Raw genomic sequence first — 18745 nt, 5'->3', positions numbered from 1 at the left:
GTCGCAAAAACAACTCAGAGCTGAAGCACAGGTATGCAACACAACTTTACTGAAACTTTCGAAGCAACATCAATTTACAAACAAGAAAACTGGAGCTCAGTGAACCGAAAACGATTGTTTGAACCAAAATGACAGAAAAAAACTGAGAAAGGGGGTAAAACTCCCAAGGATTGGACCAGCAGTGGCAGGTGCATTTTTTTCCATACAAAAAAATAACTTATGAAATCTTTCAAGTTTACAGGAGTATTGAAACACAGGGCTCCTTGTAAATCAATGATTGGATTTACAGCTTTGCTTGTGTTTTGAACTTTTAATGTTTCAACATTTCCAAATATCAAAGCAGGCATTACTTTGATCGAGAGACAGGAGAAGTACCACTGATGAAGAACAAATAAAAGAGAGCGTGAGTGAGCTGGGGAAAATGCGTTTTTGAATTTGAGTTTTCAGTGTGGTGCAAAATTAAATCAGTCACAGTCGTCATCATGAAAGGCCTTCTCAAGATCGCATCGCTTGAGTGCTGCCTCTCGAAACTCCTCTCGGTCCCTGGCCGGCTCCACGCTTGTAGTTTTGTTGGTAACCATCCTTCATAGATGAAATAAAGGAAAACAGATTTTTTTTTTTTTTTATAAATCACCCAAACACACTGCAAAGACCCGATCAACAAAGTCAGAGAGCTCAGTGAGTGTTTCTCCCTTACCCTCTGATAATTCCCGTTGGAGTAATCCCGAGGCGTGCTGAACTGAGTCTGTCCATACCCAGAGTTTGGAGTGTTGGCAAAGGGGGGTCGATAGCCATCATAGCCACCTAAAGAGAATCAGGACAACAAATTTAACTCAAGACTCGTACAAACATGGAACTCATGTAGAAATATCAAGACGTGCTAGACTACAGCTTTCAAAACTAAACCACTGAGCGTCAAAATCCATGGTACATGGAGCAAGTCTTAAAATTAGGTAATAGGCTGCTTCTTTGTCGAGACACCCGCCTCTTCCTTTATACACACACAGCTACTGTCTGCATGAAGGAAAACTAAACCCACTTTATTATTGACACTAAATTATCACTATTTTCAGGGTCTTCATTTATTTCTAGACTCTAATAAGTTCTGTTCATTGATAGATATTGAAGCTGTAAAGGAGATTTTTGACTGAAGTTTACAGCAGATGGAGACAGAAACTCAAATAAAAAGGAAAAACAAACAAACACCAGTTAAAGAAAACATCATATCATGAAATGTTGAAGGATATTCAATCAGACAGCGTGTTTGTTAACACCGCTACACTCTGTACTCGTTTCAAAATGCTGGAGTTGTTCGTCGCTCACTTTTACACGGTACTGAAATCACTAACTGCTGGTGGCAGCAGTTAATCAGCAACTCGCATTGTCCTGAGAGACCAAATTATAGTGTCTGTCAGTGAAGTAAGAAATGAGAGAAGAACAAGCGACTGCTCGAAGCAGTGAAAGCTGTCAGCATTAAAAAACAAAAACAACTGTAGATCCAGTAAAGAGCAGACAATTAATGCCACAGTGTACATTTTACAGTTTAATATTTTTGAAAATGTTAACTGGACTTTGACTGATTCTCTATAACAGTCATAAAATGCTTAGTTGCAGTTTTGCAGTCAATTCATGTACCAGATATTGAAAATCAAACACTTCCACATCTTCTGTCAAGAGTTTTTGTTTTATCTGAATAAAAATTTAAGCTAAAACCTTCAAACCGTCACGTACCTCTGAATCCGTTGGACGAGCCTCTGTAACCGTTCATTATTCCCCTGGCGTTGCGCGGTCCGCCTCGAGACATGCCTCTGCTGTTGTAGAAGGACTGAGCTTGCCTGCCGAAGCCCGGGCCCTGCTGGGAGGCCTGCTGATGGCCTCCTGACTGCTCTTGCGAATGGAAGGCACCGACGACTAAAAGACACAGGATTAGATAGCCCAAAACACACTCCAGTCAATTTCCAGGCCTTAAAACGAGAGAACATCAAAGGGAGGGGACGTGGACACAGTGTGTCCTGTGATGCCCACCAGACTGCAGCTGCTCTGACGGCAGCTCCGGCTGCTCCACGGGATGCTGCGACGGGCTGCTGAAGGCCTGGTTGTAGCTGTTTTGGTACTGGCTGGCCTGGTTCAAAGCCTCGGGCTCATTAGCCGGTGGGACGGGGGCATTAAGGTTGAACACCTGAGGGACGAACAAAGGCCGCATTGTGGTGAAGCTGAAAGTGGAGGAAAGGTCACGGGCTCATTAGGCGACGTCTTTCACCCACTATTCTCTGGATTCTTCCACTTCGTGCCCAGATAAATGCCATCTGATGCCAGAGCACTTCAGGTCTAAACAAGAAGCTTCTAATCAGTCAATCTAGTCTGGACTCTGGCAGGGAGGCAAACGGCTAGATTCATCTGCATGACGGGCTTTGATCCCGGTCCAGGATGCAGCACAACATCTGCAGAGCTGCATGACAGCTCTCGATGCTACAGCACTCCAGACCAGCGCACGCAATGCTTCACAGATGCAGGCTGGAAAACACATCAGCATCAGGACTGGCAGATTGTTTTTGAGTCATGTTTACATGAAAAATATGAAGAAAACATTGTGTGTGGCTACCAAGCAAAGACAAGAGCAGGCAGAGAGAGAGAAACAGACAGAGCTGTCATCTGAATCTCAAGCAGGGACTTAATTTTTTTGTTTTGAAACATATACCACAACCTGATCTGTAAACATTTCAACAGCTTTGCTTAAAGATGCTTTACAGCACTTCAATCTATTAAATGCGGATTTTTCAAAATTGAAGTATGGAGCTGTCTGATGGTGTGATGAAACGCACCAAACTGATGACATGGCTATTTTATAATCAATCACATAGTTATATGCAAAAGTTATTCTGTAATGCAGTCATTTTATTCTGAAGGTTACTTTCACATCACTTGATGAACAGCAGCTAATGTAATTCTTAAGAAGCTCACCTTAAAATTCAAAATAATCCATTTTCAGTAGCAAACGCTCATGTTGGCCTGCAGTTCGTAGCGATCCACTTGTCTTTTTTTTTATAGCTTTCATAAACCTGTCGTGCTCTTTTGTGCAGTTTGTGTGGGCAGATCTGTTGGCATCCGGCAAGGCCAATGAAAGCCCCGAGCACCAACACCACCCTGATACTACAGCTCAGAACAACAACAATAATAATGATGATGATAATAATAAAGAAATAAGTGGTTACTTGATACGAGGCCTCTGGTGGTTCTTTTAGCAGCCTCCCACATCGCTGCTGTGACACATGAGCTGACCGGTCAGCGCTGCGAGTCTAATAATTCACTCACTTATTAAATTCAGCTGAAGTTACATCAGTGAGAAAGTCTGCCGTTATTTTGGTCTGACTTAATCAAACGTTGGATATTTTCCACTCGATGCACTCCTGCTATTTTTATGTGAATTTTTTTCATGAACAAGATATTTAGGCATTTGTTTGGACAGCCTTACTTTTTATATGTTGTGTATTTGATCAGAAAGAACACGGTCTTGTTTCATAACACTGAGCTGTAACTGTGGATGTAATGAGTGAGGGCCTTACTGTCTGCATCGACTGGAATGGTGCTGCGTTGACGTTGATGCCGCCGCTGTGAGGAGCTTTGGAAACGGGCTGGAAAACCTGCGTCTGGGAGGCGGGGGGGAGGGCTGCAGAAGGCGGCGGCTGCTCCGTCGATAAGGACATTGACGTCTGCTACAGAGGAGGAGGAGGATGCGATTTAAGACGCACTCTACCAGACTAACACAACGTGTTGTGTACTGAAATGGATTACCGGCAGGCAGTAAAAACAGGGTGAAAGACCTTTTGAATACAAGTTGTTGTTTTCCTGAGCTGCGGCGTGTTTTACCTGGATGGGGTCGATGGATTCTGTTGAGGGTCGGGGGTCTGGCGTGTGTGAAGTCTGATACATCGGGGGCGGTGTTGGGGAGACGATGGGGACCTGAAAATGGGTGAGAGCAATAATTAAACACAACCAGAGAAACTCGGCCTGAATTAAGTTTGTCTCTATGCTGCACTCACTTGTGTGGGCTCAGGCTGGACAGGAACGGAGGTGGGTTGTGATAACCGGGATTCAGGGTGAACTGGAACTATTTGAACAAAGTGGGTCAGTTAACCGCGGCGTGCACTGACAGACGTAACTCTGTCGAGTGCACTTTTGATGTAACATACCTGGAGGACACACCATCTGCGGTACGTCCATGTTCTGAGCGGGTTTCATGGGCTGCGCCGACACGATGGCCGGATCAATGGGCTGTCCATCGAACTCCAACATGGAGTCCTGGAAAAAAAAAAAAAAAAAGTGAAGTGATCGGTACTGTGCGACAACATCTGCGGCAAACGGGAGGGCTTGGAGCTGTAACGCCTCACCTGCATAAAATTATACGTTCCCTGCATCTGTGCCATCAAGTCCTGCACCACCTGCTTCCTGACCAGGGGGTCAGTGGGCGACGCGGGAGATGCTAAATTCATGGGGTGAGTCTCCAAGGCCACAGGGGGCGCTGCAGGCTGCACAGGCGGCTGCTGCTGCTGCTGCAACGCGGCGACCGCCTGAGTGCAGAAAGAGAACACAGAAATGAAAAACATGCGCTACAAGAACCAAATCAGAGCAATTTTTCACTTATTGTTAAATCTCAGTTCAAGTCACATTACTTGAAATTAAACATCACAGTCCACGCTGCCTTCACTTGCACAAATACCTTGTTTCTAGTCATGCAGACAAATAGCCAGTGTTCTACAGTGCAAATCAACCGCGGTTCTCCTCTGATAAGAGATCATATCAGAGTGGCGGTCAGAAATCCACCTGCCAGCTTCTACTGAAAAACAATCCATATATGGAGCAAGGCACCTGTTAGAAATCTTCCCCTCAGTTCAAGGAAGATTATTTTCTTGATTTATTGTTGAAGTAATTGAAAATTCAAGAGGCTCATTTGGGAATTGAACCCAGGACCTCTCACACATGAAGCGAGAATCATACTGCTCGACCAACAAGCCGGAGAAGTTGTTGAGAAAGCATTGCTCCTATGACACCGCCTCTAATTTCCACAATAACAGCACTTTGTATCCACCATGACATACACGGGGCAGTCCTGCACTGACACCAGCACCTCCTGCTAACTACATGACTGAGTCAAAACCATCGGTAACACTCTGCTCAGTCACGGTCTGTACGTATTTCTCCTGCCAAAAACCAAGAAAAGGTCTCATCTGTTGTCACATCAGCAAACCGGATACCAGACAACTGGTCTGCATGTCTTTCAGGAGATGCTGTGGCCAGATAACAGCAGAGTACCTGAATGTCTGCGTTTACAGAGGCAGAAACACTGAATATTCTACGATTCAGAATATTGAGGATTGTTTGTAAACCAGAACTTAATTTCTGAGTCAGCATCATTAAAAGTTAAGGCTGAAGTTTCTTTTTTTAATTTTTTTTTTATCAACTGTGAGAATGGAAACTGACAGACAGAACTTGCTGCAGATTATATAAACACGACAACGGCCGGACTGTTTGTTGATCAGTATGTAGAGGACGTTGGGACACAGTTATCCTTTCATACTTTCGTCTGAAATCCAACGGTTTAAGGTGTTCGGGGAGTAAGAAAAGTTCACCTCAAAATTAGCATACCTCCGTTTCCCTGGTCCAATCATCGCCCTGCTCCTTCTCGCTGCCGCTGTACGTGCTGTCTGGAATGAACTGTCTGTTTACGAACTGCAAAGGGGGAAAAAAATAAAAAATAAAACGTCGGCACAAACTTATGGAATCAACAGATTTTAATCAGAGAGAGATGTGGCCTTTACTCTCACCTCTGTTGTTTCCACTGAAATGGGCTCTGTGAACTCCTCAATTATTTCAGTTTCTGCAAGGAGAGAAATTCAGCACTGATTCCTCAACTGATTACATTAGCATTTTAATAACAGTTTTATACAGCGTGACTTGAGCGAACAACCTGAACCTGGATCAACAGTCTGCTCTTCTGCTTCTGACGATTCAGTCACTGCTGCTGCTGCGGCGGCGGCGACGGGCTCCTCCTCTTCCTCGTCCTCACACACTCCGTTCTGGTGCGATGGAATCCGGTCAAAGTAGCCACTCAGCAGAACCTGGTCCAAAGTCTCTCTCAGTGCCTTGTCTAGCAGGAGGAGCCAAACGGGAAGCATTTTATTCAACGGCCAAGCAACTGAAGCACACATTTAACTTTCAGTATGACAGTGCAATGCAATTCTGAGACATGAAGGAAGGATTTTACTGAATAATGTGCAAGAAAGGTGTAACAGATATCACCTAGAACGCAAGCTTTAATGCCACTTTTTTTTTTTTTTATTCTGGCAGTACTCCACATAACTCCTGCATTTAAGATTCTCACTTTCCAGTGTTAGCATGGCACTTCTTTCCTTCGGTGTCTTGTGCTTCAGGTTTGCAGTCCTGACGCTCTTTCACAGGTATGACTCTGCCGTCATCAGTTATCAGTTAAGGTGACGACTGGACGATCTGAATAAGGGTAAGACTGAGCCAGTTCTCATCACCAGGATCTGGATATGGCTCCGGAGATCTGACCGGTGGAACCACAGGCGACATGGCCGCTGGCACCCTGCCTCGCTGCTGAGTCAGGATAAGCCCACAGCTCTCAGCCCCCTGAGCAGAATGCAGCAGTGTGAAGCTTGAGGCCAGACCGCTGAGAATGCAGTAAACCAATATACCCGAGCCCTGATTATTCACTTCACAGCACTGCACACATGCTGCATTAACAAAACACACTGCACATGCAACACTAACACAAGACTGGCTCATGGCCACGATGACTTTTGACAAGGAGGTACTGTTTTGAACTGTTGCCATCTCATTACCTAACAGCGGTATTACTTGATTGCATGTGACAGATTACTTATGGCCTGCCTCAAAGTGACGGGAAGCTTCCCGACGACTGCGGTGTCAACAGGCATCTGATCAAACGTTCTGCCAACAATTTTCACCACCAGCTGGGCTTTTAAAGAAAAGACAGTTTGTCTTGAATAATGAAACTCTTTTACATAGAAGTAATCTCGCTGCCAAACGGGACATGTTTCCAATTAGTGTTTTTTAATACCAATCAATGAAACCAAATTGGAAGTCAACCATTTTATGGGTGGCACACGAAGTGGCAAGAACAGAAAAACAAGATTACAATTACAAATGGTTCTAGTTCTTGTGTTCAAGGCAACTGATTTTTTTTTGCAATAGTTAACCAGTTAAATTTGACTTACATGTGGTTCCAACAACCGCTTTGTCTTTCCCTTCTAACAGGTCCCAAAGGTGCACGGATGCTTCTTCATATTGGTCAGCCAACCTGAGTGGAGAGACACCACTTTGAGACTCTTCATTTATAAATCATGTGTTGCATTTTCCAGTCACAAAGATATATGTCAGCGTGATTTATGCTTCAGTGTTGAATCTAGAAACACCTTGGGCAGTGCAAAAATCTGTAAATAAATTACTTTTTGCACTACTAAAACAGGTAGACCCGATTCTCGCCTGTACCAGGGTTTAAATCCCTCCCCACTATCTGTCTATTTTTTTTCTCTCCTATCACCTCACCCCAACCAGAACAGCAGAAAGCTGCCACCTCTGAGTTTTTCCTTTCCACAGTCGCTAATGCTTGCTCATGTGGAATTGTTGGGTTTTTCTCAATAAAAGCACCTGGAAATTACTGTTTTGTTTGGCGTTCCATAAATAAAGTGGGAATGAATCGATGGTGTCACAATAGAAACGGAAATGTCAATCGAACAAATTCATAACAAACCGGTTAAAAGAAGGAGATTGAGAGCAGAGGAAGGAGGAACAAAAGCCAGCTTCAGTCAAGACCAAAGCTGTGGCTCAGTTAGAGCAGATCATCTCTCAGTCAGTGGTTGTGTGTTCACTCCCCCATATGTCAAAGTGTCCTTCAACAAAACCACCAATATGGACGTGACTAACATTGTCATAGAGACACTTTAGGTGCTGTTAATCAGTGGGAAAGAAATCCAGTAACCATTTAGATTAAACATGAGGAATTTGAGTTTTTAGGTTGTTCATCATTCTGACAAAAAGTTACAAGTAGAAAGGTATGGTAGGTTGTTTATCCTACCTGATGTTTTGGTCACGGTCTGGCCCAACTAACTTGTAGAACTCATCAAAAGCAACAAGATCTTCATCTGTTAGCAGTGGTGAGCCACTGACTCCTTGCTTCAGGTCTTGCCGCACGGTGTCTTCTCCCAGCCGGTCCAGCAGGAACTGCAGCTCCAGAACCGTCTTCAGCCTCCGCTGCTCTGCCTCCTCCCGCTGCAGCTGCTCCCGCCGTGCAGACTTCTTCACCACCTTCTGAATCTAAAGAAAAAAAATGTTAGTGCTTGGTGTGACTGGCAACTCTGAAGGTACATTTAGAGGATGAAGTCATCTTACATCTTGTCCCAAAGCGATGAAAGTCTTCTGCAACTCTCGAGCAAATTCCAAGTTATTCATGACTTCCTGGTATTTTGAAAGGGCTTCCTAATAAGGTGGAGAAATCAATGTTTCACAAAGTTAAAGAGTTTCAGGATTACAGATAATAAAAATATTGAAGGCTTCTGTACACCCACCAGCTGATCCTGGTTGAGACCCTCTCCTTTATCCTTTTTGACTTGATAATCATCCAGTTTGCTCTGTAATAAAGGAAAATCAAAAAAATGAAGAGAACACTCTCAAGCCTTATCACAACAAGCAAAGAGATCCGTGATATCAGTGCCTATTTAGACTCTTCAGCAATAAACTGCTTCAAACTGTCAGAAAAAGTTGTTAGAAGATGTGGAACCTAAGAAGAATCCTCACCTTTTTCTTTTCCATGTTCCGAACTTTCTTGTCGATGACACACAGCACTTGCTTTAAGACGTCAGACTGTCCACCGAGTGCAAAATTGCCCACTGACCCTGGAGCGGATCCCACATCTGGGCTGGCAGATTGCACTGTACTGTTTGCATTCATTGCTGAGGGCATCTGGAAAATAAAAATTGTTAAGATTTAACTGTTGGCTGACAGTAAATAGAAGGTTTCATCAATAACACAGAGGACATACTGAACATTACTCATCAGCATATGCACAGACCTGCCAAAACCATCTCAACAAATTTGACTTGAAGCAAATTATGACTGCATTATGGCAACTGGCACCAGCATAAAGAGATTATAACGTCAGCTGTATGTTGATGACTACACTCACAATTACTTGAAATAAAGCATAGATCTAGAGCATGTGAAATAATACACATGACATAGTTTGGATAATTATTGGCGGAGATCAATGTTTAACAATAGCAGCATTGTGCTCGATAGTAATTCATCCTCAGTGGCCTTGACTCAGCTCTTATCAACACACAATCCCCGATCTCGTATTACAGTGGACTGAAGCTATTCCAGGAAATCATAGATAGCTAAATCCACATTTTTTTTTTTTTTTTTTAAAGTTGAGCGAGCTTTACTAAGAAACAGTAAGTTATATTAGCTTCAGTTTCTCGTCAGTTCAAGATAACATCACACTGGGCTCAAATCAACTTTCAGCAGGGGCGATGGCCTAATCCAAAGTAACGTCATGCTGTGTGATGTGAAGTAAAGGGGTATAATAGCACTTCATGGAAATATCTGTTGGGGTGGGATGTGGCAGTATACGCTACGGAATACAGGCAAATGCCAAACCTATCGTGTTATCCATTAGATAGGAAATAAAAGCATAATAAAATAGCTATAAGACAATACTGCAATAGATGTGCCAGTCAGAAAATATATGAAGCATCTAAACTGCTTTCCTGTAGCAGCTGCTAACTTTCGCCTCAATTGACTGAACTGGAGGGAAGATGTTTGGGGGCGCTTCGAGTTATAATCGTCAATATAATCTATACTGAAGACAAGCTATATTTGTCCCTGTTGGTCTCGGGTCTGTGACCGTGTGATGCCCTAACGGGAGTGTCCGGCTGGCCGGCGTAACCTCGGAGTATCTAGCACCGGCCGCACCACCGCTAGCACACATCTCTGACTTAGCATCTTCGAGCTACACCAACGCGTGCTAGCCAATCGCCGGCCGGCTGTGCCGTTACCTTGACATTACAAGCCCTCATTCACCCACCTTGATGCTATAAATCCACAGGGGAGCTGGCTATCGAAATATAGGAAAGGTGAAGTTGTTATTTTGGTTGTGTTGCTTTAATTTCGCTTTCTCTCTAGTGTGGGATCCGCCCCGCCGGCCTCACCGACAACTGAGACGGTTCGAAAGACGGAGGAACTCTTTATAAAAGCGAAGGTCCGTTTTTAGCTACCCAAAATCTGCCTGAATAAATAAACAGTGGAAAAAGAGCGGAAAAAATATGTTTTACTTCAAAACATATTTAAAACTTGAAAAAAGATATTTATTATGTATTTTATATACAAAACGGGCATTTAATATTGTAACTGATTTTTTAGAATATTTTATTTATGGACAGGCACGATTGTTGCCAGCCTCTACACAGAAAATCTGCACAATCATTAGCTTTGATTAGGCTGCTATCCCGTATCTATCAGAGACCTCAGCGACGGACCCCTGGTGGACGTATCAGCCGCCATATTGGATGAGGACTTGCTTTTCCTTCAGTGTCTTCACTAAGGAAAGGAGTCTTTACACAACTAAAGAGAAATCTAACAAACAATATGTGAACCTTTTAGAGCTTGTAAAACACTTACACATTAAGTAATAAATTGTGGTTCACATATTTCAAACTTCGGTGAACTCTCAAAATTTATAGCCTCCAGCCACATTCATGCTCCAATAAATTAATGATGGCTTCCTTGATTTAAAAATTCCCAGCTTGCTTCTGTTGCTAACCCAGCCTAATTCTGTCTAATATATCTGCTGGCTATGCAAACATTCAACAGATGTTAAATGCAATAACAGCATTATAAATGGCCACACACAAGCAAAATTATTGTTTGATCTTATGGGTCAAATTTTGTTTGATGCAGTACCGTGAGATCTGTTTTAAATCCTATGACTTTTAACAATTGCAGACTGCAGTAACCACAGACATTCTTTGTGAGTGCTGACACTCTATCCAACATGGCCACATGTGCCAGAAGTCAATAGGACATCTACTGCATCCATGGGTTTCTTATACAGAATGTGTGCACAACAACAGCTGTCCTATGGCACTGTCTGTCATCAGGCATTTGTGATCAGGGAGGCCAGTGACACCAATGCAATGTTTTTGCAATGCCAATCATTTCCACATTTTAATTAAGAACCACAACTATGAAATTTGCAAGAGTACCAGTTTGCTAGGGGGTGGGGTGGAGGGTGGCACCCAGAGCACTGCCATTCTACCTACCAGAAATTTGTTGGAGGTTGCACTGACCATAGCACATCTGCTGAAGGCAAGTCATAACAACAACATAGTAATACCTAAATAAACAATATGTCAGTACATTGGAATGCAGAATAGAATAGAGTAGAGTAGAATATACTATTTATCCTATGGGGAAATTCTTCATAGTATTGCTCAACACAGCAATGGAAAAAAAATGCTATATAAGTTCATCTACCATAGTGAAATATGAATAAATAGTAATAGTATGTCAAAATATCAAATAAGTAAAAATAAATGTATAATAATTTGTACAAGGCAACATTAATATTGACAAAACAAAAGGTGAATAAATATAAACACAGGGAAGGACTTGGGTTGTGTTTCTTTGGAGTCTACTCCGGTTTCCCACCTCAGTCTAAAAACATGCATCTGAGGTTAACTGGTGACCCGAAATTCCCTCTAGGTGTGAAAGTGAGTGTTTATGGTTGTCTGTCTCTGTGTGTCTGGCCACTTATGCAACCTGTGCGGGACCCTGTTGTAACCCTGCACAGGATTAAAGGATAGAAGATGGATGGATGAATGAAAATTTAAAAGGCAGGCTTAGTGTCCTTTTGAGAGGGCAAGGCCACCTACCATCTTTATAGATGATCTAGTGGAGACCTTGTCTTTATCAGATCTGATGTGATCATATCTGGTGAAATTTTGTCACACGTCCTATTTTCTTCAGTAAGACTACGGTGCCTGATACCAAGCCAATTTGAGGAGAAAATTATTTTTGTTTGAGGGGCAGACTAAAGTGGTATTCTTAAATAAATCTGGCCCCAAAAATGATCAGCAAGGTTTACAACTCAAGGTGAACCATCTGGCCGTCTCATCAGAAAATCATTAGGTGTCACAGGATCAGGGTCAGCAATACTAGAGTACACATAACTTCAAGGTTTTGAGTTCAGGGTGCCCCCACTCGAGTGAGGACAGTCCTGTGTACATTCTCAAGCACTGGCCAAGCACCCACTGTGGTGTTGAGAGCTGTCTTACCAGAGTACATTTCTCTTTCCCACACAGCACCAAAGTGAGGGGCAACTGGTGTGATGAACTTAGCGACAAACTTCTGGTTGGATAGAGTATCTTGTGTGTGTGGTGCTCGGTCAGCAGTAGCCTTTCTTAGCTCATTTTCTGCACCTCATAAATTAATACATTGATCTGAGATTATTTCAGCAGGTGTGCGCGGCTGTGCAACAAATCTCCTCAGTACCATGAAATGATAAATGTCAAGGCGAGAAGAATAAAAATGCATCGCTCTCAAGGTCAGGCACTGAAATACGACTTCTCACTTTTGCTCAATGCAATAATTTTGACTTGGAATGGTCCAAAACAATCCATTCCAGACTATAAATAAAAGGTTGTCTTCAATAAACCGAGATGGTAGACTGGTATGTCGGCCATCCAAGGGATGCCTCACCATCTACAGTCAGGACAGTTTGACTGATCAAGTCAAACAGCTTCTCTACCTTCCAATATCCAGTATACTCTACACAGATCTGCAAATAGTCGCTCAGGCACAAGCTGATCGTAATACTGCATCAGCAATATGATGAGTGGATAGTGTTGGTCCACAACCCAGTTTGGCTCTTGGGATCCAACACAATGGGGAGTACTGGACCCTATTCTAGGTCTGTTGCTGTCACGTGTGCAGGGTGGAAGGATCCACGTGCAGGCAGCCAGGTGGAGTTCATAAAGTCCTTTATTTCCAGAAACACGGGGATCAGAGGAACAAGCAGGGTTGCGCTGGTGCAGGCACAGGAAAAAGGAACACACGGAAAGACCCACAAGGAGCTGACAAAACACACCAGGGAAGCCGAACTTAAATAGGGACAGACACAGGTGTGGCACATTAGGGGGTAACACAGGCCAACATGAGGAGCAGGCAGGTGACTTGGCAGGAGAACATAAGGGCAAACACAAAACAGGACCGGAGCGCCCCCACATGGCCGCAGGGGCACAGGGTGTGACAGTTGCCCTTCTTCATCATTCCCTCCCTAGAATGAGTTGCTCTGACTCTTTATAAAAGGCACACTGCCTATTCTTGGTGGAGACAGCATCTCTTACTTGCAGAAGGAACTGTAATTCTTCAGGGATGTTTTCACTCTGTATCTTGTGGTAATTTTGACATTCTTCAGCTTTGAGGTTTCCTCTACTTCTTGCTTCCCGGTGCAAATCTACAGCACCTAATTCAAGCCTTTTATGATATCAGTAGCTGGATTTCTCTCTGAACATGGCTCTAATGTGAATCCATTATTGTTCCATTAGTACAACTCAACAGCAGGCCAGCCTAAAGGAGGGGTGGACTCCGTGATCATTTGATGTTCAAAGGTGGGACAGATTCATAGGCCTGCTCTGATGCATCGCAGAAGATGCATCTGTCTGGTGATGTCTGAGATTAACCTCAGCAAGAGTACAACACCTAGGCAGAACTGCTTGAGGAAGGGTGTGTAACTCACTCTGCATTTTTCCCCACTTTCACGTTCATGTCAGGGAGATGCAGTGGGTCATCTCAGTCTCTCTGTTTCTCCCAGAAATGTTGAATTAACACAGGTGGCAACATGCACCCAAGATGATAATAATACTACTATTAATAATGCATTTTATTTGTGAATCTCAAAGTACTACAAACAACATCCTAAAGCTGAAAACATAAAACACTGTTATAAAAATAAATAAAAACTGCAAAATAAAAATGTTTTCAGTTCCCTTTTGAAAGATTCAGCAGTCTGTGGTGCCCTCAGATGGTCTAGAAACAAATTCCACAGGCGGGGTGCAGCGAAGCAGAAAACCCAGTCACCCATGGTGGTGAGTTTGGTCCTCGGGATATGAGGGTGCAATGAATTATTTTAGAGAGTGTGTAGTGGTGAGAGGGGTGAGCAGTTCTTTGAAGTAGGGGGAGTGCGTTGCAGTGGATGCATTGGTAAGTGAGGAGGCAGATCTTTTGGCAGAAGCAGGGAGTCAATTGATAGGAGTGTTGTGATGTATTCATGCTTTTTTGGTTTTAGTCTGGCAGCACTGGCAGTTATGTTAACAGAGAGACAAGCAACTGCACATCTTCACCTCCACTGCTGTTACAGCAGTGGAGGTGAAGATGTTCAGCAGTGCTGTTGTCATCACATGGTGTTATTGAGCATATAATGCAAAAGAAGGACTGCATGTTGTGCCGGAGAGGTGAATCATTTAGATTAGAAGGCTTGTCACAAATCAGATTTGCCACAAAAACCTAAGCAAGAGTCAGTCCTCTGAGGGGAAGTAAAACTGGAGATACGTGACTTTGATTACCCCACTGATGGCAATGGTAGCAACCCCAACAAGGGAGAGCAATGAGAAGGTCCTGTAACAGGAATATGTTCAGACTGAGACCTTGATATTGACGAGAACAGTTAAAATAAGATCCAATTCTTCTTGTAGTGACTCAATATGTGGTGCAAGATGAACCATGACTCATTTTCCCATTTGAAGGTTTCTTGGTGTAGTTTCGCCACAGTGCCAGCTAATTGGATTAGCTTCTTGATCTCTGCACATCAGGTTGCAGCATATACAGGTGTTTACTGAGGCGCCAAGCAGTATTAAGCGTTAAACAATATGTTGGGCATGACTGACTCCTGAGAGGCTTGGAGAACAGGTAGAAGGAGTGTTGCATGATTGTTGGTCTCATCAGCCTCCATGCATGTTGTTGATCCCTCTGTCTTGCTTGGAGTGGATTACAGTTTTTACATGTATCTCTATACACCTCAGTAGCTCAGCATTTTCAGGGGTACATTATGTAAACACTGTTGGGGTTCAAAATGTCTTTCTATTGTTTTTATGGGCCTCTTTGGAGTCCAGTCCAATTTGTTTGGACTGCAGCTAGTCCATCTGGGGCGCAAACCATATTTTTCCAACAAATCCCTTCCCATTTGTGAAAGATCACTAAGGAAGATCAGTGAGGGGTCTGCTGTTTCTTCAGCTTTCAGTTGGAACCTGACGTTCAGAAACACGGTCATCTACTGGCAAAAACTGGCTACCAAACAATGTGTATTCAGTGAAAATGTGTCCTGGTGGAGTTGGAATTAATTCAGCACAAGAGGGGGCCAGCTTCCCATTTCCTTTTTTATTTACGCCATAATTCTACATGATGACTTCAGTGAGAATCTACAACATAAATAGTCATGAAAATAAAGAAAAAAAAACATTGAATGAGAAGGTGTGTCCAAACTTTTGACTAGTACTGTATTTGACAAATACACAGAACATCCAGTATTTACATTACACACATAAAGCAGTTTAATGCTTACATTAAAAAATTGGCATAGTGGTTAGCACTCTCGCATCATGAATTGAATGTGAGGGGTTTGAGTCCACTCTGGGGCAGCGTGGAATTTGCAAAGGTTCAACAAATCAAGAACTCAATATTAATCAACAAAAGAAACTTATGTGTTTGTATTAATATTTTTTGTTTTTGTTTCACGGCTGAAAATAACACGGAGTATCTAACTTATTTAATTTATTTAACCAGATACAATTCCTGAAAACAACAACTTCCTTGTGTAATAACAATAATGATACAGTTAATCAAATATTACATTTTATAGAGTTTAGTTTTCTTTCACATCCTGTGTTCATGTTCTACACATCACCAGCCTGACGTGCAGAATGCATTTTTCTCTGAACCAATATACAAAGTAAATTGATACAGCTGTAACGAGGTGGAAAACTCTTCTGTGTCATCAGAAAGTGGAAAAGTGAACATCCCACAACAAACATATGTATGTATTCTGCTCCAGTTGTTTTCATGGGAACTGAAATGTGCACTTATTCAAGCAGATCAGCTTCTGCCAGCTTCAGGCCAGAACAGTCTCTGTTTTTTCGTAACAGTAGGTGGCAGTAAAGTTCAGCAATATGATCAACAAAAGGTTGCTCATGCACTTTAGACAAAGGTCAAACTATGACCTGCTACCATTTAAAAGAATGTGGACTTAAACAATGTTTTCTGTGCTGAAACAAATCAGTTACTCATTCAAGTTATTCCTTCTTCACTCCAAACAACAGAGATCCATTCCAGTTCAGAAGACATTAAACATTTATAGTGCAAACTGCTGTGATATCTGAGTAGTGCCCAGGTAGCTCCCTCTCTTTGTACCAAACATGATCACAGTTTCTTGAAGGAGAACCGAGTGACCATAGCACCAGAAAGAATGTGCAACCAGCTCTCTTTTGTTTTGCCAAATACAGGAAGCAGTTAACATGGCTGCAAAGCCTTTTGATTGCACTGTTCCACTGAAAGTGTTTTCTTTGAGGGATAATACTGATTATGGGAGGTTCCCAGGGGTGAGTGAAGCTCCCTTTCAACGAGTGACTCATTTCCGCAGCCTGCTGTATTTCAATCAAGCACCGGCCGACCAGCCGTTTTCCAGAACCACTGCAGGGCGGGCGCTCACCTGACCTCTGAACTTCACAGAAAAATCTTCTTCTGAGCTGAGGCACGGCTTCCTCAGCTTTCTGCCTTTATTGACAACGACGTCTTGCTAGTTTTACTTGAAGGCTGTGGAAACTGTAGCCAACATTTCACCTTAGATTGTGCAGGAAGTGGTTGATTTGTGCTTTTGCTGGTCCTTCGTCAGTGTTATCAGAATGTCAACATTATGCTGTATTTCAGGAAATAGCTCTGCGAGCATATTCCTACAGTGGTCTTGATGTATAAAAAAATCAATTTAAAAAAAAAATCCAGTTACCAGAAAATCCCAAAAGTCTTTGCCAGTTGAAGTTTCACTCGTACCACATGCACCGCAACCTTGCAGTATTTTTTGGAAGAAACGATAATAACTCAGCAACTGTTGCTGAATCTTTCGGTTGACTTTGCTGATTGCTTGAGTGCTGATAATAATTCCAGCTGGCCTCAAAAATCCACCTTGTTTTCAACTCCACAATGCTTTTAGAACTAGCCAGGCAAAACAGGAAGTTGAACATGAGTGACACCACTTCCCTGAAGTTTGTCTCCGTTCTTAACCGTTTGCTCCCCAAAGCGTCCTGCAGACAGGAACAAGAGCAGCTGAAGCTCACAGCAGCCAAAGTGAATCGGATTTACAGAGCAGGGACGACGCTAAAGACGCAACGCTTGAAAATATTTCATCTGAATGCTTCTATTGTAACAACAATGTGATGAATTCATCTGCAGTAAAGTGCGTCTCATTTTGAACATTTACGGGGCTTTAAAACACAGATAAGAGTTTTTACAGGCCGATGACAACATGTCAGGGTTTTGATGTTTCTTCTGTGGTGTCAAACCATCTGGAGTCACTGATCTGTCTGGGAAGCCATGTGAAGGGTGCCATCCTGCAGGGGGGGGTGAGGAAGTGAATTCAATGTGCACCCCACGACACCCCCCCACCCCCGAGGACGTTTCTGCATGCCAGTTGCATCCTCTGGGCTTTTTCAGTTGACTCCACAGGAAGTACTGAATGACTTTTTGTCATTTCTTCTCTCTCTATCTCTTACACACAGGCGCACAAGCTTTTTTTCAAAATTCATTTTACATTTGTTCTCTTCTGTATGAGTCATGAGATCATTTTTACTCTGATTATTTTAACTACACTTTTGTTTTTCTCTCCTGAATTGCTTGGTTTGCGTTGGGCTTTGCCATTAAAGCCACTTTGTAAACTACTTTGTAAACTTGAAATTGAACATAAACAGAGACTTTAGGGTCACTGGATACACTGCTTAAGGTCTTTGAAGCCAGCAACCAGTTTCTTTAGAGACATAAGAAACCACAAATGTTCAGAACTTTATTTCATTGGCGTTCTTGCTTTTGTTCAAAAAGCAAACATGCGATTTCTATCAACAATCTTAGACTGCATTTCTGAAATAAGGGTGATAGTTCAAATAAATATTTGCGTGACTTTAAAAGAAAAGAGTAACAAGAAATTAGAAAATCATAGCTAATTTAGCAAAAAAAAAACAAAAACAAAAGAAAGACTTAAAGATAATTTCTGATTCTGAAAGCGGTCCCATCCAAGTATTTGGTATTTTTAACTGACTCCGGACCAGCAGAGCTCCTGTGGCCCCCTCCACTGTGTGTTATATAAAAACAGTAGTTAAAATCCCATTGCTGAAATGCTGCTCATGTGAAGGATTTGTAGTTTGAGCTTTATCTTTGTCAAGCTGCTTTGTTTTCTTTGTAGCTGGCACACGGCGGTGCCACGCTCACCTTGCTCCCGGGCTTTCTCAGCTTGGTATTCGTCCAGTGGGCCTATCCAGTCCAACAACTGTGTGTAGCCCAGGGACGCTCACAGGCCACATCTAGACTCTCTGCGCCGTTTCTCCACCGCATCTGGCCGGGGAGCCGGCCCTGGCTGTTGGAGTTGAGGTGCTTTATCTCTCTGCCCAGT

At 42.8% G+C, this 18745-nt stretch overlaps 1 protein-coding gene across 7 annotated transcripts; it reads right to left on the bottom strand.

Moving 5' to 3' along the window:
• Positions 1 to 32: 32 nt before the first annotated feature.
• On the bottom strand, positions 33 to 10269 carry LOC115391991 (caprin-1-like). Of its 7 annotated transcripts, none has more exons than XM_030096449.1 (18): positions 10124 to 10269; positions 8836 to 9000; positions 8607 to 8669; positions 8431 to 8517; positions 8117 to 8355; positions 7257 to 7339; positions 5966 to 6145; positions 5823 to 5875; positions 5644 to 5727; positions 4389 to 4568; positions 4191 to 4299; positions 4041 to 4108; positions 3868 to 3960; positions 3564 to 3713; positions 2026 to 2179; positions 1732 to 1911; positions 698 to 804; positions 33 to 582 (listed from the first exon to the last, which is right to left on the bottom strand). In XM_030096449.1, the coding sequence occupies exons 2-18, from the start codon at positions 8998 to 9000 to the stop codon at positions 496 to 498; spliced, it is 2082 nt and encodes a 693-aa protein (XP_029952309.1). In that variant the 5' UTR covers positions 10124 to 10269; the 3' UTR covers positions 33 to 495. The 7 variants fall into 7 exon arrangements, with proteins under 7 accessions (XP_029952309.1, XP_029952310.1, XP_029952311.1 ...); XM_030096450.1 differs by having other exon boundaries at positions 3564 to 3710; XM_030096451.1 differs by having other exon boundaries at positions 4041 to 4102.
• Positions 10270 to 18745: the final 8476 nt, after the last annotated feature.

This window comes from Salarias fasciatus, chromosome 7, assembly GCF_902148845.1.
Source record: "Salarias fasciatus chromosome 7, fSalaFa1.1, whole genome shotgun sequence".
NCBI lineage: Eukaryota > Metazoa > Chordata > Actinopteri > Blenniiformes > Blenniidae > Salarias > Salarias fasciatus.
Note: the sequence above shows the minus strand (reverse complement) of the source record. Positions and strands in the feature narration are given on the sequence as shown.